The sequence below is a fragment of the Mobula birostris genome, chromosome 13, assembly GCF_030028105.1.
Source record: "Mobula birostris isolate sMobBir1 chromosome 13, sMobBir1.hap1, whole genome shotgun sequence".
NCBI lineage: Eukaryota > Metazoa > Chordata > Chondrichthyes > Myliobatiformes > Myliobatidae > Mobula > Mobula birostris.
In genome coordinates this window covers 14,545,496-14,564,087 of record NC_092382.1, presented here as the reverse complement: position 1 = coordinate 14,564,087, position 18,592 = coordinate 14,545,496, and the positions used below count along the sequence as shown (strand labels likewise).

Genomic DNA, 18,592 nt, shown 5'->3' with positions numbered 1-18,592 from the left:
AGTATCAGTATCGCAATGGAATAAAGGGAATTACAGAGGCACGAGAGAGAAGCTTACCCAGGTAGATTGGAGAAGGATACCAGTGGAGATGACGGCAGAGCTGAGATGGCTGAAGCTTCCGGGAACAGGTCACAAGTTGCAGGATAGATATGGGCTACGGAGGCAGAAGTTCTCAAGTGGCACGTATAGGCCACCATAGTTGACAAAGGAATTTAAAGACTACATAAAAGCCAAGGAAAGGGCATACAAGACAACAAACGTGAGGGAAAGTTGGATGAATAGAAAACTTCTAAAATCCAACAAAAGGCAACTAAAAAAGCTATAAGAAGGGGAAAGATGAAATATGAGGGCAGAAAAGCCAATAATATAAAGCAGGATAATAAACACTAAACACTTTTTTCAGTTATATAAACAGTAAGAAGGAAGTGAGAGTTGATACTGGAACACTGGAAAATGATGTTGGTGACATAGTAATGGTGGACAAACAAATGGCAGAATAACTTAATGTGTACTTTACATATATCTTCACTGTGCAAGACGCTAGCAGCGTGAAGTGGTCTGCGAGTGACAGGCAGTAGGAGTGAGTGCCATTCTATTACAAATTAAAAAGTTCTCGGCATACTGAAAGCTCTTAAGGTGCAAAGTCACCTGTGCCAGATGGACTACATCCCACAGTCATGAGAGAGGATGCTGAAGAGTTGACGGATGCATTGGTCATGAACTTTGAAGAATCACTTGATTCGGGCATGGTCCTGGAGGACTGGAAGATTGCAATTGTACCTCTACTCTTTAAGAAGGGAAGAGGGCAAAAGAAAGAAAATTATAGGCCAGTTAGCCAAACCTCAGTGATTGGGAAAGAGTTGGAGTCTCCTATTAAGGTTGAGATTTCAAGGTACTTGGAGACTAATGACAAAGTAAGTTAGCGTGGGTTTTGTTAGAATTCATCGAGGAAGTCAGAAGCAGGGTGGACAAAGGAGTCAGTGGATGGCATTTACTTGGAATTTCAGAAGGCATTTGATAGGGTGCTGCACATGAGTCTGCTTAACCAGATAAAAATCTATGGTGTCACAGGAAAGATACTGGCATGTGTCGCGGAATTACTGACAGGCAGCGAGTGGGAATAAAAGGGGCCTTTTCTGGTCGGCTGCCAGTGACTGGTGCTGTTCCACAGGGATCAGTATTGGGACCACTGGCTTTCAGATTGTTTGTCAATGATGTAGACGATGGAATGAAAGTTTGAGGATGATACAGAGATAGGTGCAGGGGTAGGTAGTGCGATTGCAACAGGACTGAGACAAATTGGAAGAATGGGCAAAAAGTGGCAGATGGAATAGAGTGTTGTAAATGTTCGATGATGCATCTAATATAAATGCTGAGCCTTTACAAGACGGTATTCAGGCCGCAGTTGGAGTATTGTCAACAGTTTTGTGCCTCATACCTCTGAAAAGATGTGTTGTCATTAGAGAGGGTCCAGAGGAGATTCAAGAGGATGATTCTGGGAATCAAGGGGTTAACATATGAGGTGTGTTTTGGCAACTTTGGGCCTATACTCACTGGAATTTTGAGGAATACGAGGGAATGTGTTTGAAACCTACCAAATGTTGAAAGGACCAGACAGGGTGGATATGCAGAACCAGAGGGCACAGCCTCAAAATTGAGGGGCGATGCTTTAAAACAGGTAAGGAGGATTTCGTTTTAGCTAGAGAGTACTGAATCTGTGGAATGCTCTGTCACAGACTGCAGTGGAGGCCGAGTCCATGGGTATATTTAAGGCAGAAGTTCCTGATCGGTCAGGGCATCAAAGGATATGGCGAGAGGGCAGGTGTATGAGGCTGACTGGGATCTGGGATTAGCCATGATGGAATGGCGGAGCAGACTGATGGGCTGAATGGCCTAATTCTGCTGCTACGTCTTGTGGGCTTTGGAGGAATAACAACAACTCTCGGCTTCGCTTTGGATCGGAGGTATGAGATTTCCCTTGCTGAAGTTGGATGTTCCAATGGGAATGGTTTGCCTTCAGTTTTGTCAGATCCCAGGATATTCGGCCCTACAGAAAGGGGAACGCCGTGGTTTCATCTCTGACTGACTGGAATGTCTGTTTATCAAACTCGTAGAGGCCTCTGGGTGCACAGCCTGAGACCCGGAAGGTGTCGGGTGTTGTGACAAATGAAAATCGCTTTCTGTCCTTCAGCCACAGCAACAAAAACCTGTCTTCCCGACTCTGGCAGTCTCTAAACCGGCCTCTAAATACAGGTATTCAGACTGTCAGAGTGAAATAAAGACTTTGAGATTTCCGTTCCATCTCTTACCCTTCAGATGCACCGGCACTTCAAATAAACCCCGCTCAGTGTCCATGTAGGCGAACTGGCTGTCACCTGTTCAACAGATTAACCTGCATGAAGTCTGTTCTGTGTAATACTGTAAATTCATCAGCATTTACATCTGTAACACACAGTGTATTGTTCACCGTACCACGTTCCCATATTTCATTCAATATTCTGCTCAGCTTCGGTAAATGGTGGTGTAGTTTCACAAAGGATTCCCACATCACCCTCCGGGCCCCGGAGCCCTTCTCCATCACCAGATCCAGGAGGAGTTTGGAAGCGCCCGCTCGGTTTCCCTTCTCCGCCAGCTCAGTCACGCTCTGTAATGAACAATGGGGAATATATTGAGGAGCGGAGGGATGGGTACAAATCTGCCCTGAACATGGACTGACCCAGCACATTCTGCTCGCCACAGATCAGTAACAGCCACTGAAGTGTTCATAGTGGGGGAAAGAATTTAAAAGAAGTGAGCGGGGTCAGTCATGTCCTTCTCAACGCCACAGATTGTCGGGAAACATCCGCTTGGCAAGTTTTAAGTGGAGTAGACACAGTGTGAGTGAGCCAGGGATAGAGTGGGGAGTTGAGGCTTTGTGTCAGAGAAGGTTCAGTGAGGCGAGGTGGAGGCTTTAGGTAGATTTTGGATAGTATTTTCCCTTCCTTTTCATGGTTAGAACAGTGAGAATACCAGGCAGGATAGTGGAATGCTCTTCATACTGCATGTAGCAAGGCAGAGAGACCGCCAGTGTCCCAGATAACTACACCTTCAGGAATTGCATCCAGCTGCAGCTTCTTACAGACTGTGATCAGGCATTGGAACTGGAGCTGGTTGAACCCAGGATCATTCAAGAGGATGAGAGGTTGACTGACAGGCTATACAGGGATGGAGCTATACCTAAGGCGCAGGACACAGGTAACTGAGAGGCAGCCACTGCAGGAAACTCCTCTGTAACAGGTATACAGGTTTCTGTTTCGGGGTATGACCTAGCAGAGGAAAGCCACGGTCATTAAGCCTCTGATACCGAGTTTGGTTTTGTGACTCAGAACGAGTGAGAAGCGTGAGCTGCACTAACAGGGGGAATTCCGCGGTTAGGAAAACAGACTGGAGATTCTGTTGACGAGAACAATATTTCTGGATGGTGTATCAGGGATATCTCGGTTCGAGTCTGAAACTTTCTTAAGGGCAGTGTGAGCAGCCAGAGGTCATGGTCCACGTTGGTACCAATGACAAGAGTAGTAAGTGTGATGAGGTCCTGCAAAGTGAGTTCATGGAGTTAGATGCTAAACTGAAGTGCAGGAACTCCAGGGTTGTGTTCTTAAGATTGCTACCCGTGCCCCATGCTGGGGAGGACTGAAATAGGACGATAATATAGTTTAACATCTGGCTGATGAGATGGTGCATGACCGAGGGCTTCAGATGTTTGGATGTTTGGGCTCTCTTCCAAGGAAGTTGTGGCCTGGACACCCGTGATCGTTTTACACCCGAACTGGAGGCAGACTGATACCCCTGTGGGAAGGGTTGTTAGCGCTGCATGGGGAGAGGGGAGGTGTCAAACTTGAGTTGCAGGGGGTGAGGAACCAGCATGGATGGTGGAGTGGTTGTGTGGGAAAGATGTTGTTAAGCCAACATACAAAGTCAGGAAACTAAAGGATGAGAATCATTTTTCCCAAAATACGTATTATTTCAATGCAAGGAGTACTGTATGAAAGACAGATCAGCCTAGCATGAGGATCAGCACATTGAATTACAGCATTGTAACCATTGTTGTGATTTGGTTGGAGGAGGTGCAGGATTAACAGCTCAGCATTCCAGTGTTCCGTTGCATTAGACATGATTCGATAGAGTGGGAGGGATTACAGAGGGAGGGGTGGCATAACTAGTCAGAGAAAATGTCACTGCATTGCTCAGACAGGACAAACTGGATAGTTGGTCCAATGAGACTACATAGGTGAAACTACGGATTAAGAAAGGGATGACCATGTTAGTTGGATTATATTATAGAGCACCCAATAATCAATGGGATTTAGAAGAACAAACGTGCAGGGAGTTCACAGAAACAAGTAACATAAGATTCTGATGGTAGACAATTGACTTTCCATTTATTGACTGACTCACTGGGTTAAAGGGCTGGATGGGATAGTGTAGGTCAAATGTGTCCAGGGAAGTTTCTGTAATCGATATAGTCAGGTCACAACTGGAGAGAGTGCATTCTGGAATCCCTATTAGGGAACAAAACAGGGCAAGCAACAGAGGAGTGTGCAGGAGAACACTTTGGATCTGGTGATCATAATAACATCAGTTTAACAATCATTATGGAAAAGGATGGGTCTGGTCTTTGGGTTAAGACTTTAAATTGGAGAAAAGCCAATTTTAATGGTACCAGAAAGGATCTGATGAAAGTGGATTGGGACTGGTTGATTTCTGGTACAGATGTGCTTGGTAAGTGTAGGGCCTCCAAAACCTATATTTTGAGAGTACCGAGTTCAAATACATAAATGACCACAAATGAAGAGTTTGAATGTTCCCGACAGAATAAAAGACAAGGGTACCTTCGTTTAGGGAATGTTGTTTTCTTCTTCTTCTTTTTTTTTTTTAAAAGAGATATCAAGGCCCTGAGCATATCACAAGTATAGGCTCAAAGGATCAAATGAGGCATTTGATGAGTACAGGAAATGCAAGAGTTACTACAGGAGGAAATCAAGAGGGCGAAAGTACAGCCTGAGTTTGCTACAGCAGACAAGGGAAAAGAGAACCCCAAATCCTTCATCAAATGTATTTAGAACAAAAATATTCCAACGGTCAGAGTGGTCCTCTTGAAGCTCAGAGTGGGCATTTGTGCTTGAAGCTCAGAGAGGGCATTTGTGCTTGAAGCTCAGAGTGGGCATTTGTGCTTGAAGCTCAGAGAGGGCATTTGTGCTTGAAGCTCAGAGAGGGCATTTGTGCTTGAAGCTCAGAGTGGGCATTTGTGCTTGAAGCTCAGAGAGGGCATTTGTGCTTGAAGCTCAGAGAGGGCATTTGTGCTTGAAGCTCAGAGAGGGCATTTGTGCTTGAAGCTCAGAGAGGGCATTTGTGCTTGAAGCTCAGACTGGGCAATTGTGCTTGAAGCTCAGAGTGGGCATTTGTGCTTGAAGCTCAGAGTGGGCATTTGTGCTTGAAGCTCAGAGTGGGCATTTGTGCTTGAAGCTCAGACTGGACATTTGTGCTTGAAGCTCAGAGAGGGTATTTGTGATTGAAGCTCAGAGTGGGCATTTGTGCTTGAAGCTCAGAGAGGGCATTTGTGCTTGAAGCTCAGAGAGGGCATTTGTGCTTGAAGCTCAGAGTGGGCATTTGTGCTTGAAGCTCAGAGAGGGCATTTGTGCTTGAAGCTCAGAGTGGGCATTTGTGCTTGAAGCTCAGAGTGGGCATTTGTGCTTGAAGCTCAGAGTGGGCATTTGTGCTTGAAGCTCAGACTGGGCATTTGTGCTTGAAGCTCAGAGAGGGCATTTGTGCTTGAAGCTCAGAGAGGGCATTTGTGCTTGAAGCTCAGAGTGGGCATTTGTGCTTGAAGCTCAGAGAGGGCATTTGTGCTTGAAGCTCAGAGTGGGCATTTGTGCTTGAAGCTCAGAGAGGGCATTTGTGCTTGAAGCTCAGAGAGGGCATTTGTGCTTCAAGCTCAGAGTGGGCATTTGTGCTTCAAGCTCAGAGTGGGCATTTGTGCTTCAAGCTCAGAGTGGGCATTTGTGCTTGAAGCCCAGAGTGGGCATTTGTGCTTCAAGCTCAGAGTGGGCATTTGTGCTTCAAGCTCAGAGTGGGCATTTGTGCTTGAAGCCCAGAGAGGGCATTTGTGCTTGAAGCCCAGAGTGGGCATTTGTGCTTGAAGCCCAGAGTGGGCATTTGTGCTTGAAGCTCAGAGTGGGCATTTGTGCTTGAAGCTCAGACTGGGCATTTGTGCTTGAAGCTCAGAGTGGGCATTTGTGCTTGAAGCTCAGACTGGGCATTTGTGCTTGAAGCTCAGACTGGGCATTTGTGCTTGAAGCTCAGACTGGGCATTTGTGCTTGAAGCTCAGAGAGGGCATTTGTGCTTGAAGCTCAGAGAGGGCATTTGTGCTTGAAGCTCAGAGAGGGCATTTGTGCTTGAAGCTCAGAGTGGGCATTTGTGCTTGAAGCTCAGAGTGGGCATTTGTGCTTGAAGCTCAGAGAGGGCATTTGTGCTTGAAGCTCAGAGTGGGCATTTGTGCTTGAAGCTCAGAGAGGGCATTTGTGCTTGAAGCTCAGAGTGGGCATTTGTGCTTGAAGCTCAGAGTGGGCATTTGTGCTTGAAGCTCAGAGAGGGCATTTGTGCTTGAAGCTCAGAGAGGGCATTTGTGCTTGAAGCTCAGAGAGGGCATTTGTGCTTGAAGTTCAGAGTGGGCATTTGTGCTTGAAGCTCAGAGAGGGCATTTGTGCTTGAAGCTCAGAGTGGGCATTGGTGCTTGAAGCTCAGAGTGGGCATTTGTGCTTGAAGCTCAGAGAGGGCATTTGTGCTTGAAGCTCAGACTGGGCATTTGTGCTTGAAGCTCAGACTGGGCATTTGTGCTTGAAGCTCAGACTGGGCATTTGTGCTTGAAGCTCAGAGAGGGCATTTGTGCTTGAAGCTCAGAGAGGGCATTTGTGCTTGAAGCTCAGAGTGGGCATTTGTGCTTGAAGCTCAGAGTGGGCATTTGTGCTTGAAGCTCAGAGAGGGCATTTGTGCTTGAAGCTCAGAGAAGGCATTTGTGCTTGAAGCTCAGAGTGGGCATTTGTGCTTGAAGCTCAGAGAGGGCATTTGTGCTTGAAGCTCAGAGTGGGCATTTGTGCTTGAAGCTCAGAGTGGGCATTTGTGCTTGAAGCTCAGAGAGGGCATTTGTGCTTGAAGCTCAGAGAGGGCATTTGTGCTTGAAGCTCAGAGAGGGCATTTGTGCTTGAAGTTCAGAGTGGGCATTTGTGCTTGAAGCTCAGAGAGGGCATTTGTGCTTGAAGCTCAGAGTGGGCATTGGTGCTTGAAGCTCAGAGTGGGCATTTGTGCTTGAAGCTCAGAGAGGGCATTTGTGCTTGAAGCTCAGAGTGGGCATTTGTGCTTGAAGCTCAGAGAGGGTATTTGTGCTTGATGCTCAGAGTGGGCATTTATGCTTGAAGCTCAGAGTGGGCATTTATGCTTGAAGCTCAGAGAGGGCATTTATGCTTGCTGAAGTAGGTGGGGGAGACTTAAAATGGATTTTTTACAGTTATATTTACTCAGGAGACATATAGCATCTTTAGAGTGAGGCGAAACTGCAGTGAGATCATGGACTCTATACAGAGGAGGAGGTGGTTGCTGTCTTGAGGCAGATTAGGGAGGGTAAATCCCCAGGGTTTTCCTTCGTAATTTGTCTGAGGCGAGTGCAGAGATTGCAGGTGCTCCAGTAAAGATATTTAAAATGTCAGATGTGGAAGTATTGGAGGGTAGATAATGTTGTTCTGCTGTTTGAAAAGGCTGTGAGGAAAAGCCAGGGAATTACAGGTTGGTGAGCCTGACACCAGTGATGGTAAAGTTATTGGTAGGTATTCTGAGGGACTGGATATGAGTATTTGGATGGACAAGGATTGATTAGGTACCAGGTACAAACACTGATATGTACCTGGTATATCCTGTATAACTAACCTTATGGTTTCTCGAGGATGTTACCAAGCGAGTAATGAAGGCAAGTGAGTGGATGTTGTCTACGTGGACTTCAGCAAGGCCTTTGACAAGGTAAATCATAGGAGCCTGGTCAATAAGATTAAGTCGCTTGGCATATATGACATGGTAGTGAGTTAGTTTAGATATCGGATTTGCGAGAGAAGCTAAGAGGTAGTAGAGATTTGTTTCTCTGACTGGAAGTCTATGACTAGTGGTGTGCTTTAGGGATCTGTACTGGGTCTGGTGTTTGTTGTATGTCATATATATATATATATATATATATATATATATATATATATATAAAAACATATAAATGCTCTGGATGACAATGTGGTAAACAGGGTCAGTAAATCTGTGGATGACATCAAGGTAGTAATGGTGAGAAATTTTATCAGAGCTTGCAGCGGGACCTGGAACAGCTGGAAAAAGGTGAAATGGAGATCGGCAGATAGGATTCAATGAAGACAAGTGTGAGGTGTTACACTATTTGAAGACAAACCACGATAGCATTAAGATATTCACTGGTTGGGCATTGAGCGGTGTGGTAACAAGGTATCAGGGATTACAGATTAGATTATGAGAACACTCAGTCCTCTTTTATTGTCATTTAGAAATGCATACATGCATTAAGAAATGATACAATGTTTCTCCAGAGTGATATCACAGAAAACAGGACAGACCAAAGACTAACACTGACAGAACCACATTACTATAACATATAGTTACAGCAGTGCAAAGCAATACCATAATTTGATAAAGAACAGACCATGGGCACAGTAAAAAATAGTCTCAAAGTCCCGAGTTGATCGACTCCCGAATCCCCGATAGCAGGCGGCAAAAGGCAGAAACTCCCTGCCATAAACCTCCAGGCACTATCAACTTGCCAATACCTTACAGATCCAAAATTGCTTAAAAGTGTTGTCAAAGGTAGATGTCCTGCTAAAACTTTTAGGATATTGGCCTTCATAAATTAAAGTATTGAATACAGAAGTTGGGATATTATGTCGAAATTGATGTTGCAGAGGCTAATTGGGAGAATGTGTGCATCTACCTCTTGGAAGTATATCAGTAAGATTGAACGAGCAGAGAAAAAATTACAGGGTGTTGTCAGGACTTGAGGGCCTGAGATATAGAGAAAGTTTGAATAGGTTAGGACTGCCATAGAGTGTAGGACGACTAGGAGAGTTGTGATAGCGGTATAAAAGTTTATAAAAGGTATAGAGAAGGTAGATGCAAACAGGCATCTATTACTCAGTTTGGGTGAGACTGGGACTAGAGGTCATGGATTAAGGATGAAAGATGAAAGAAAATTTAAGGGAGAACTTCACTCAGAGGCTGGTGAGAGTATGGAACGAGCTGCCATCGGAAGTGATGTATGTGCATTTGATTTGAACATTTAAAAACAATTTGGATAAGTACATGAATGAGAATGGTATGGATGTTTCTAGTTGGTGTGCAGATCAATGCAACTAAGTATGTAATAGGTCAGTGTGACCTTGATGGGCCGAAGAGCCTGTTGCTGTACTGTAGAGTTCGATGACTGTGACTAAGTCAAACTATGACAGGGTCACTGGGGTAAACTCTGGTGACCGCAGCAGGTTCACAATTAGCTGCCAGGCTCCATGATGGGTCCACTGTCAGCCTACAGCTGGGAACTGGCAGTGAGGAGCAGACAGCAATTGCAGGACTTTTGTGCACGTTAGAGACACCAAAGTCAAATGGTAGTAATGCAGAGAAGGAAGTTCGGATTGAAATTGTCAGCTGTTCCGTGTGGAACGTTAGGGTGAGCGATAATGTGTGGCTCTTCACTAAAATTCAGTCTGATGAGCAATAGATGAATGTGTCCCAGTAACAAGAGGACTATTAGAAAGGCATTTCTTGGTAATCCTGTGTTAGCTGCAGATGCTTGACCTATTTTCAATTGTATGATTTTGCAGTTCCCAGTGTTAACAGTATATGCTGTGGTAATTACAGGCTCCAAATGGAACTGTCACAAGGAATAGAAGGTAACTGAACCATGAGGCATGTTGGGATATTTGATCAAATGCAAGAGGGTCAGTAGTTGAAAAGAGAGACAATATTCAGTACTGCCTGTTCAATTGATGATGGGGTCGAATCTAGACTCGAGAAATGAGCTGAGAATTAAGTCACTATCAAGAGAGACTGGTGAATGCCCATTAAGGTCGAGCATTGGGAACATGATGTGATGTCAGACTGAGCGCTGTGAAGTTGTCCTCTGTCTACTTGCAATGTCTGTCAAGTGCCACGCCACTAAATTCACCCATCAATCATTGTCTGTATCCTAGCCTGTCTAAATGTGAATGTATTCTGAAAAATGGTCAGAGGCTTCTACTGGTGAATAAACGTTCAGGGTTTCTGCAAACAAAAACACTTTTCTTGATGTTAACCAGAAGCATTGTAGGATTTTCATAGCCCAGAGGTGCTGTTACACCGGTTCTGTCGATCTGTGATAGATTCAGTAGAATCTACAATCAGTCTATGTTCCTACCACTTACGTGATACTCTTGCCCAGTGAAGTGATCCTCGCCCATTAACATGAAGCCGACTCCCTCCACTCCCTCCTCAATCGCCTGCTCCAGTCGCTCCATGTAGAATCTCGTCAACTGGAACAGTTGGTGATCCTCACAATTTGACAGGAAGACGGAGATTGCAGAGTTCAGATCTGTAGTCAATCATAGAACATAAAACAGTAGACTGTACCATGCGTATGCGGACACGATGCCAATTTAAACCAATCCCATCTTCAGGAACATGGTCAATATCCCTCCGTTCCCGGCCTACTCATGAGTTCAAATGCCTCTCAGATGCTCCTGAGTATCTGTTTCCAGTCCCTCCCTTGGCAGCTCATTCCAGACACTGATATCTCTCTGTGCAAAAACCTGCATCCTAAATCCCCCTTAAACTGTACCCTCTAACCTTAAAGCTATTCACTGCCGTGCTTGATGTTCGCACCGAGTCACAGACTATCGAACTCTACTGTGCTTCTCGTAAATTTATGAATTCTCTGAGATAAGGCCTCAGTCTCCGACATTCCAAGGAAAGAAATCCAAGCTTGATTGACCTCTCCTGGCAGCCAATATTCTGTAATCTGGGTACAGTAACTGATTATATTCTGTAATCATGGTGAAACTCATCTGCACCCTCTCCAGAACTTCCAAATCATTCTCATGATGTGGCTACCAGATTTGTGCACAATACTGAAATTGTCTCTTAACCAACGTTCATCCAGTTACAGCACAACTTTAAAAAATACTGACTCACACATCAACCCGTCATTAGCATGCTACCAATTGTGTTGCCATTTTCAGGGAGCTATGCACATCCATCACAAGACCAGTCCGTACATCAGCCTTCCTAAATGTCCCAGCATTCACTGCATAAATCGCTCACGCACTTGACCTCCCAAATTGCAACTCCTCACATTTGCCCGAATTAACTCTACCTGGTGTCTCTCTGTTCATATTTCTAATTGGATGATGAACACTTTGACAACAGTCCCAAATTTACTCAACTCTGCAAACTCTGTAACTCGATGGATCAGTCCACCTATGTGCTTTTACAAAGTATATATACGGATTCATGCGGGCACTACTGGTCACAGACCTTCACCCAGAAGAATGCTCCTCCAGTCCTGACTCTACTTTGTGTGACCAGGACAAATTTGAAATCAATGTACAAAGTCCCAGCTTAACATTCCTCAAACCAAAATGTCGATTGTTAATTTCCCTCTATAGATGCTGCCTGACCTGCTGTTCCTCCAGCATTGTGTGCATTGCCCTCTCTACTAACTCTCTTGTTTTACTTTAATCTTATTCACCAAGGACATTCATTGCCTCAGTAGCCCACTCAGATTCCCTGTTTAAAATTTCTCCTGTTCATTGTCTCCCGCACCCAGCCCATTCTCCCACAATAAAATGTTCCTTAACTCAGCCACAGAAAACAGACACCGGGAACTCCCTTCACCTCCATTGAGCAACAACCTGATAATCCGGGGGGAATTCACCACTTGCCTTCCAAAAGAGAAAACAACATCTGTTTCTCTCAATGGCTGTTGGAGGCGTTTCCCACATCAGGATGTACCAAATACTGACAGAAATTCTATTTGTTCCCTGGACAGATACATTGCCCGCTGTCTGAGTGTCACCCATACCCACCTTATTCAGGAGCTCCTTCCCCTTTCACTCAGGTGAAGATTTGCACGGTGAGCAGAGTGATTCGACCATTCCCGTTGTTAGGTCCCTGCGCTGGACCTGGTGAATTGTTCCAGTGCTGAAGGTCGCTTTACCAGTAGGATCAATAATGGCAGTTTTGCTGTGCCCCTTTAGCGCCCAGGTTTATTCCTCTGAACTATTGATGAGCTGACTACACGTGTACCACAGGACAGAGTTTTAATGAGAAAGAGCCCAGTGAACATACCTGTGTCCATTCTGACTCTGACTGACGTTGGTTGATTGTCGGCTGCTTGTGTGCTGTCTGGGTGGAAGAAAGCACCTCCTGCTGGCGATAATCTTAATTACACAAATAAAAAAAATTGAGTCAGTTACTCTGCCCTTCATAATTTAAAACACTTTTGTCAGGTTGCTGCTCAGTCTCCTACATTCCAGGGAGCAAAGATATAGAGTCGCCATCCTCTCCCCAGCACTGAGGCCTTCTCGCCCTGACAACACATTCGCAAGTCTTCTCTGCACTCTTTCAACTTTAACCAAGCCTTTTCAAACATATAGAGGGTAGAACTATACTTTGTACTGCAAACACAGTCTCACCAACGACTTACACAATGGCACCATAGTGGTTAACACAACTCTTTACAGTTCGAATGACCCGGCTGCAATTTCCACCGATGACTGTCAGAGTTTGCAGGTTCTCACTGTGATCACACGGGTTTCCTCCAGCTGCTCCGGTTTCACCCCACAGTCTGAAGAGGTACTGCTGGGAAGGTTAATTCTTCATAGTAAATTGTCCTTTGACAAGACTAGGATCAAATCGGGGGAATTAACGGGCAGCGCGGCTCACTGTATTTCAATTAAAAAAAACATTATGTCCCAACTCCTGCTCTCAATACTCTGACTGTTGAAGTATGGTGTGGTAAACACCTCTTCACCACCGTGTTGCCGTATTGAGTGAACTATGGACTTAAACTCTTCGGTCCCTCTGTTCTATGACAATCTCAGACCATGAGCAATATTCAGAATGAAACTGAAGAACGCCAGGAAAAGCAACGTACCAGAAGTTTGATGTTGATAGTATCCCTCAAGAATATGCCGTGGAGGTGAAGAACAGATTCATGGATTAAAGCTGGTAGAGAAAAAGCCAAAAGAACTGTGGAAAGAAGTCAGGAGCATTATACAAGAGGTGCCAAAAAATATTGCAAACACAAAGAAAACCAGGAAAGCAAACTGGCTTTCTGCGTAGGCTGAGCAGTGAAGAGAAGTGAAGAAGAGAAGGCCAATGGAGATCGGAACAAATACCTCCAACTGAACACAAAGTCCAAGAAGATAGCAAGGAAAGATACGGAAACTTACTTAAAGGAGCGAAGCAAAGAAGCTGAAGAAGCCAAAAGAATTGGATAAAAACAAGAAATCTATTCAAGAAGATTAGAGAAATCAAAGGAACATTTCATGCAAAAATGAGTACAGGAAAAGATAAAAAAGGGAAGCACCATACAGAAGCAGAAGACATCAAAAAGAGATGGCAGGAATGCACAGAAGAATTGTGCAGGAAATATCCCAACAGCAAAGACACCTGCAGTGACTCCCTCGTTGATCTAGAGCTGGACATTCTGGAAAGTGAAGTTGGATGGGCGATAGTGAGGCTGCAGGATGTGACAGCAGTCCAGTTCAATCGTTTAAAACTTTAAAAGGTGACGCTGTAAAAGTGTTGCATGCAATTTGACAGCAGATCTGGTAAACCTAACAATGGCCTGTAGTCTGGGGAAAAAAAACAGTTTATATCCCAATTCCCAAGAAGGGAAATGTAAAGGAATTTTCAAATTACCGAACAGTTTCACTAATCTCACATGCCAGCAAGGTAATGCTAAAGATCATGCAAGCAAGACTCCAGCAATCTACGTAATGAGAACTGCCAGATGTACAAGCTGGTTTTAGAAGAGGCAGAGGCACCAGAGACAAAATTGCTAACTTACACTAGATAATAGAGAAATCGAGAGAATTCCAGAAAAGTATTTATCTGTGTTTTATTGACTACTCTAAAGCCTTCGACAGTGTGGACCATAATAAACTGTGGCAAATCCTTAAAGAAATAGGGATACCTGGACATCTGATCTGCCTTATGAGAAACCTGTACGAAGATCAAGAAGCAACAGTTTGAACTGGACACGGAACAACAAACTGGTTCAACATTGGGAAAGGAGAGCGACAAGGCTACATGCTGTCACCCTACTTATTTAATCTATGAGCTGAACACATCATGAGGAATGCTGGTCTCGAGGACTGTAAGTGTTGGAATAAAAATTGCCGGATCAACAACCTCAGATATGCTGGTGATACTACTCTAATGGCTGAAAGTGAGGAGGATTAATGAAAGTGAAGGAAGTAAGTGGAAAAGTTCACTGGTTGTTCAATATCAAAACTATTGGCCAACCCTATCAACTGAATGGTAATAAGTGGAAAGGAAGTGGAATCAGTACAAATTTTGTCGGTTCCAAGTTTTCGATAGATGATAAAAGCAGCCACGAAATTAAATAGTTCTTACTTCTGGGACGGGAAGCAATGGAAATTTCTGAAGATCGGAGATATAACATTCAGTATAAAATACTGAAGATCGGAGATATAACATTGTCTCCGAAGTCCATATAGTCAAGGAAGTTATTTCCAGTTGTGATGTGTGGCTGTGAGAGCTGGACTATTAGTGAGGCTGAACACAAAAGAATCGACGCCTTTGAACTTGGATGCTGGAGGAAAGTGCTATGAGTTCATTTGACAGCAAGAAGATCCAACAAGTCAACACTTGAAGAAGTACAGCCCGACTGCTGATAAGGAGGCTTGAACAGCTCAAGTACTTTGGCCACATGTAGTGGGACGGTGGGAGGTGCGTGCGGTAGATGAGGAGACCATAGAGTCAGGAACAGGGAACGGGGAGCACGTTCTGCTGTCCCGTACCATACTGGCCAGCTGACCGAATAAGTCAAAAGTTCGACACCCTAACGCAGCTGGGGCACACATTTAACGCACAAAGTTAAATGCAAATCATTAAATCAAGCAAACTGCTTGTGTTCAGTTCAACTATATAAATAAAATCATATCTCCCTTCACATACTAGTAAGCTTACATTAATTAAATTGTCAGAGTTTTTCCAGTCAACACAACAAAACACATAACTGGACCGGCCACTCAAAACTGTTGCTGCAGATAATGAGATCAGAACTGATCTGATCTAAAATTTCATTCCGTATTCCCCCATGTGCATCCCTGTAACACTTCGAACCCGTTGTTTATCAAAAATCTTGGCCTTCAACAGAATCAGTCTTTGCTTCAACTGGCCATCGAGGAGTGGAGTTCAAAACACCCACAATCGACGCAGGAACAACAGATGCATTCGTCTGAAATAGGAAATTCTGGAAACGGAATAGGTGTTCGCTGTACAGATCTCACACTCTTGCTTTGAAACTGGTGGCCATTGTTCTTAATCTTTACCTAACCTGTGGAAAATGTCAGTCGTGCAAACAGGAAACAGTAGGAACACAAAAAGCACCACAGCCAGAAGTGGCTTAAAAACCCAACAATCTCCTTGTCCGCTGATCCAATGCACAGATAACTGGTTGTTTGGAAATAAAGATCCAAAATAAATATCAGAAGCTGAATTATTCTCACCTTAACTCCCCAAGAATGTTCTGAGACTGTGGATACGGTGTATCGTTTTTTCATAAATAGCCCCACCTGCTGCCCCACACGGATCTTTCGTAACCATGGCAACAGACACAACACTGGAGGAACTCAGCAGGTCAGGCAGCTCTATGGATGGGTGTAAACAGTCTGCGTTGCGGACCGAGTCCCCTCATCAGGACTGGAATGGAAAGGGGAAGCGGGCAGATGATTGACTGATTTCGAAGGTGCAGCTTGTTGTTGTTCTGTGAGACTCGGTGCTCAAGGTCTGTGTGCAGGCAGCTGCCTGTCCTGCCCGGCACATTCCTCAGAACAGGAAGCGGCCGTTCCGCTGAAATCAAATCCAAACCAGTTCGGCAAAACACTGTCATTCAAGCGTGAAGAAAGTTTAACCCTTTCCGCTACAGGGAACAGCGATAGAACCACTGACGCAATGTAAAGAACATTACCTCTAGCCTCCAAGCTGACTGTTCTTTTTTCCATAGATGCTGCCCGGCCTGTAGACTTCCTCCAGCATTTTGTTTGTGTTGCTCGGATTTCCGGCATCTGCTGATTTTCTCTTGTTTGAGAGAGATCAGTGACGGATCACTGCTCCATGGGACATTTCATGTCACTACCGGAATGAAAGACGCCTTCTGCTCGCACTCAGTAGAAACCACCCTGGAGAGTATTTCTGGTTGACGGGAACGACGTTGTTTCTCTTAATCCATTTGGACAGTAATTGACTTGTTAACATGATCACCTCAGGACTCCCTTCTGCCACTAAATTCACTCCCGATCCCGACCAAAGCTGACCCTCGCTGTAAACGCTAAATAGTTGTGCAGAATCATACAAAACACCTAACTCTGATGTTGTAACTGGACGGCGTTCAGTGTTGTCCCAGGAAATCAGTCTGACATCCCGGGTGACCGACAATGTTCCTGCACCGGTGTTCTCACCCTGTACGGAGAGTTGAGTCTGATCTGCTGCTCCCGAGGCCACTCGGCTGTGATGTGTCCGTCGCTCATTACAGATGGACAGGGCCGGCTGAGCCGGGGTAGAGCGGGACTGCCGCAGTCCGGGTCACACTAACTCTCACCGGCCCAGGACGGGTCTGACAGCGGGAGGAGGCGGGAGCGGGATCAATGTAACAACCCTAAAGAGGAAAACAAACAGGCTGCGTTAACCTTTCTGTCCGCATTTCCGTGTCGATCTCTCATTTTTCTTTCATCGCAACCAGTGGGGCGGAGTTTCTCTGTTTGGCTCAGTGAGTCCCAGGCTGCGAATTTGATCCAGTCTGGGTTCTGGGAGGGTCTGATCTCCGTCCCATGTGTAAACAGGACTGTCTGGGGTAGGTAGAGTTTCAGCTCGAACGTCAGGTACAGGAACCCGCCTCTTTTTGCTGAAATTAAACCAAACACGTTCGGCTAGATATATATACACTGAACTGGAATGCATCTAGTCAGAGATTTCTCAGCACTTCTCGATTCAGGGGAATTTACTAACATTCATGTACTAAATCTATCATTAATAGATTATTGTATTTCTATCCGGACGACTGTTGTCACAAGAATCCCCCTCGCCCACAGTTAACAGCAGGTATCATTTCACAAGCAGTGGATGTTGATCCACACCCCGTCGGAAATACTTGTTCAATTTGTTTCTCTTAAAAGTCATCTGTTCCAAATGGCCAGAAGATCTACTGGGGGGGGGGGTGGAGTGCTGGGCTGATTGAAAATGGGTGTTACTCAGGGACTGATGCAAGAAATTAAGTAAGAACTGTTGTCAGAATGGCCGCCTGGGAGGGAGTGACATACTGATCAAAAATGAGCCAGGGAGGGAATTGTGTGCTGATTAAAAATAGGAGACTCACTCCCCACTATCCCCTGACCTAACCCTCATTCTCCCCAACACCCTACCCCATCTATACTCGTCATGGTATACTTGTAATCCAAATCTGCGTTCCAAGGAACAAAGTCATAATCTATTCAAGCTTCCCTTATAACTCAGGTCCACCAATAACGGCAACATCCGTATAAATTTTCGCTGTACTCTGTCAACCTCACTTACATCTTTACTGTAGATAGGTGACATAAACTGCATACAGTACTCCAAATTAGGCCTCACAAACATCTTACACACCTTCTACATAGCATGCAATCTCCTCTACTGAATACTTTAATTTATTAACACCAATGTGCCAAAGATTTCCTTACTACCTTATCTAGGTGTGCAGCCACTTTCAATGACTTATGAACCTGCGTTCCCAGAGGCCTTTGTTCTACCGCACTCCTCAGTGCCCTACCGTGCACTTTGTAAGATCTACCTTGCCTGATCCTACCAAAGTGCAACAGCTCGCAGGCCTGCAACAAATTCCTTCTGCCATTTTTAGCTCATTTTCCCACCTGATGCAGATCCTACTGCAAGCTCTGATAGTATTCTTTGCTGTCAAATACACCCCAAATCTTGGTGTAGTCAGCAAATTTGACAAACAACGGATATCAGCACCGATCCCTGCGATATTCCACCAGTCACAGGCTTTCAATCAGAGAGGCAACCATCTGTTGTGACTGTCTGCCTTCTCCCACAACATCAATGTCTACTACAATGTACTACGTCACCTTGAATGCCAGGCGAATGAACTTTATTAACCAATATCCCAAAAGGGACCCTGTCAGCTGCCTTGCTAAAGTCGATGTAAATAACATCTAGTTCCTTGCCTTTATTCACTTTCCTGGTAACATTCATAGAAACATAGAAAACCAACAGCAC

The 18,592-nt window shown here is 44.8% G+C and overlaps 1 protein-coding gene across 12 annotated transcripts in view; it reads right to left on the bottom strand.

Moving 5' to 3' along the window:
• LOC140208415 (NACHT, LRR and PYD domains-containing protein 3-like) overlaps window positions 1-18,592 on the bottom strand; it is an 89,196-nt gene that overhangs the window by 12,248 nt on the left and 58,356 nt on the right. For 7 of the 12 annotated variants that reach the window (XR_011888765.1, XM_072277090.1, XM_072277082.1 and 4 more), the window contains 5 exons: window positions 15,829-16,976; window positions 12,416-12,507; window positions 10,495-10,661; window positions 2,473-2,644; window positions 2,310-2,375 (listed from right to left, as the gene is read on the bottom strand). Coding sequence is in view for 11 of the 12 variants with exons in the window: in XM_072277090.1 (XP_072133191.1) it covers window positions 2,310-2,375; window positions 2,473-2,644; window positions 10,495-10,661; window positions 12,416-12,425 (415 nt within the window). In the remaining variant the exon portion in view is untranslated. Of the gene's footprint in view, window positions 1-2,309; window positions 2,376-2,472; window positions 2,645-10,494; window positions 10,662-12,153; window positions 12,508-15,828; window positions 16,977-18,592 lie in introns of all 12 variants that reach the window. The other 5 variants (XM_072277089.1, XM_072277085.1, XM_072277087.1 and 2 more) reach the window with 5 other exon arrangements.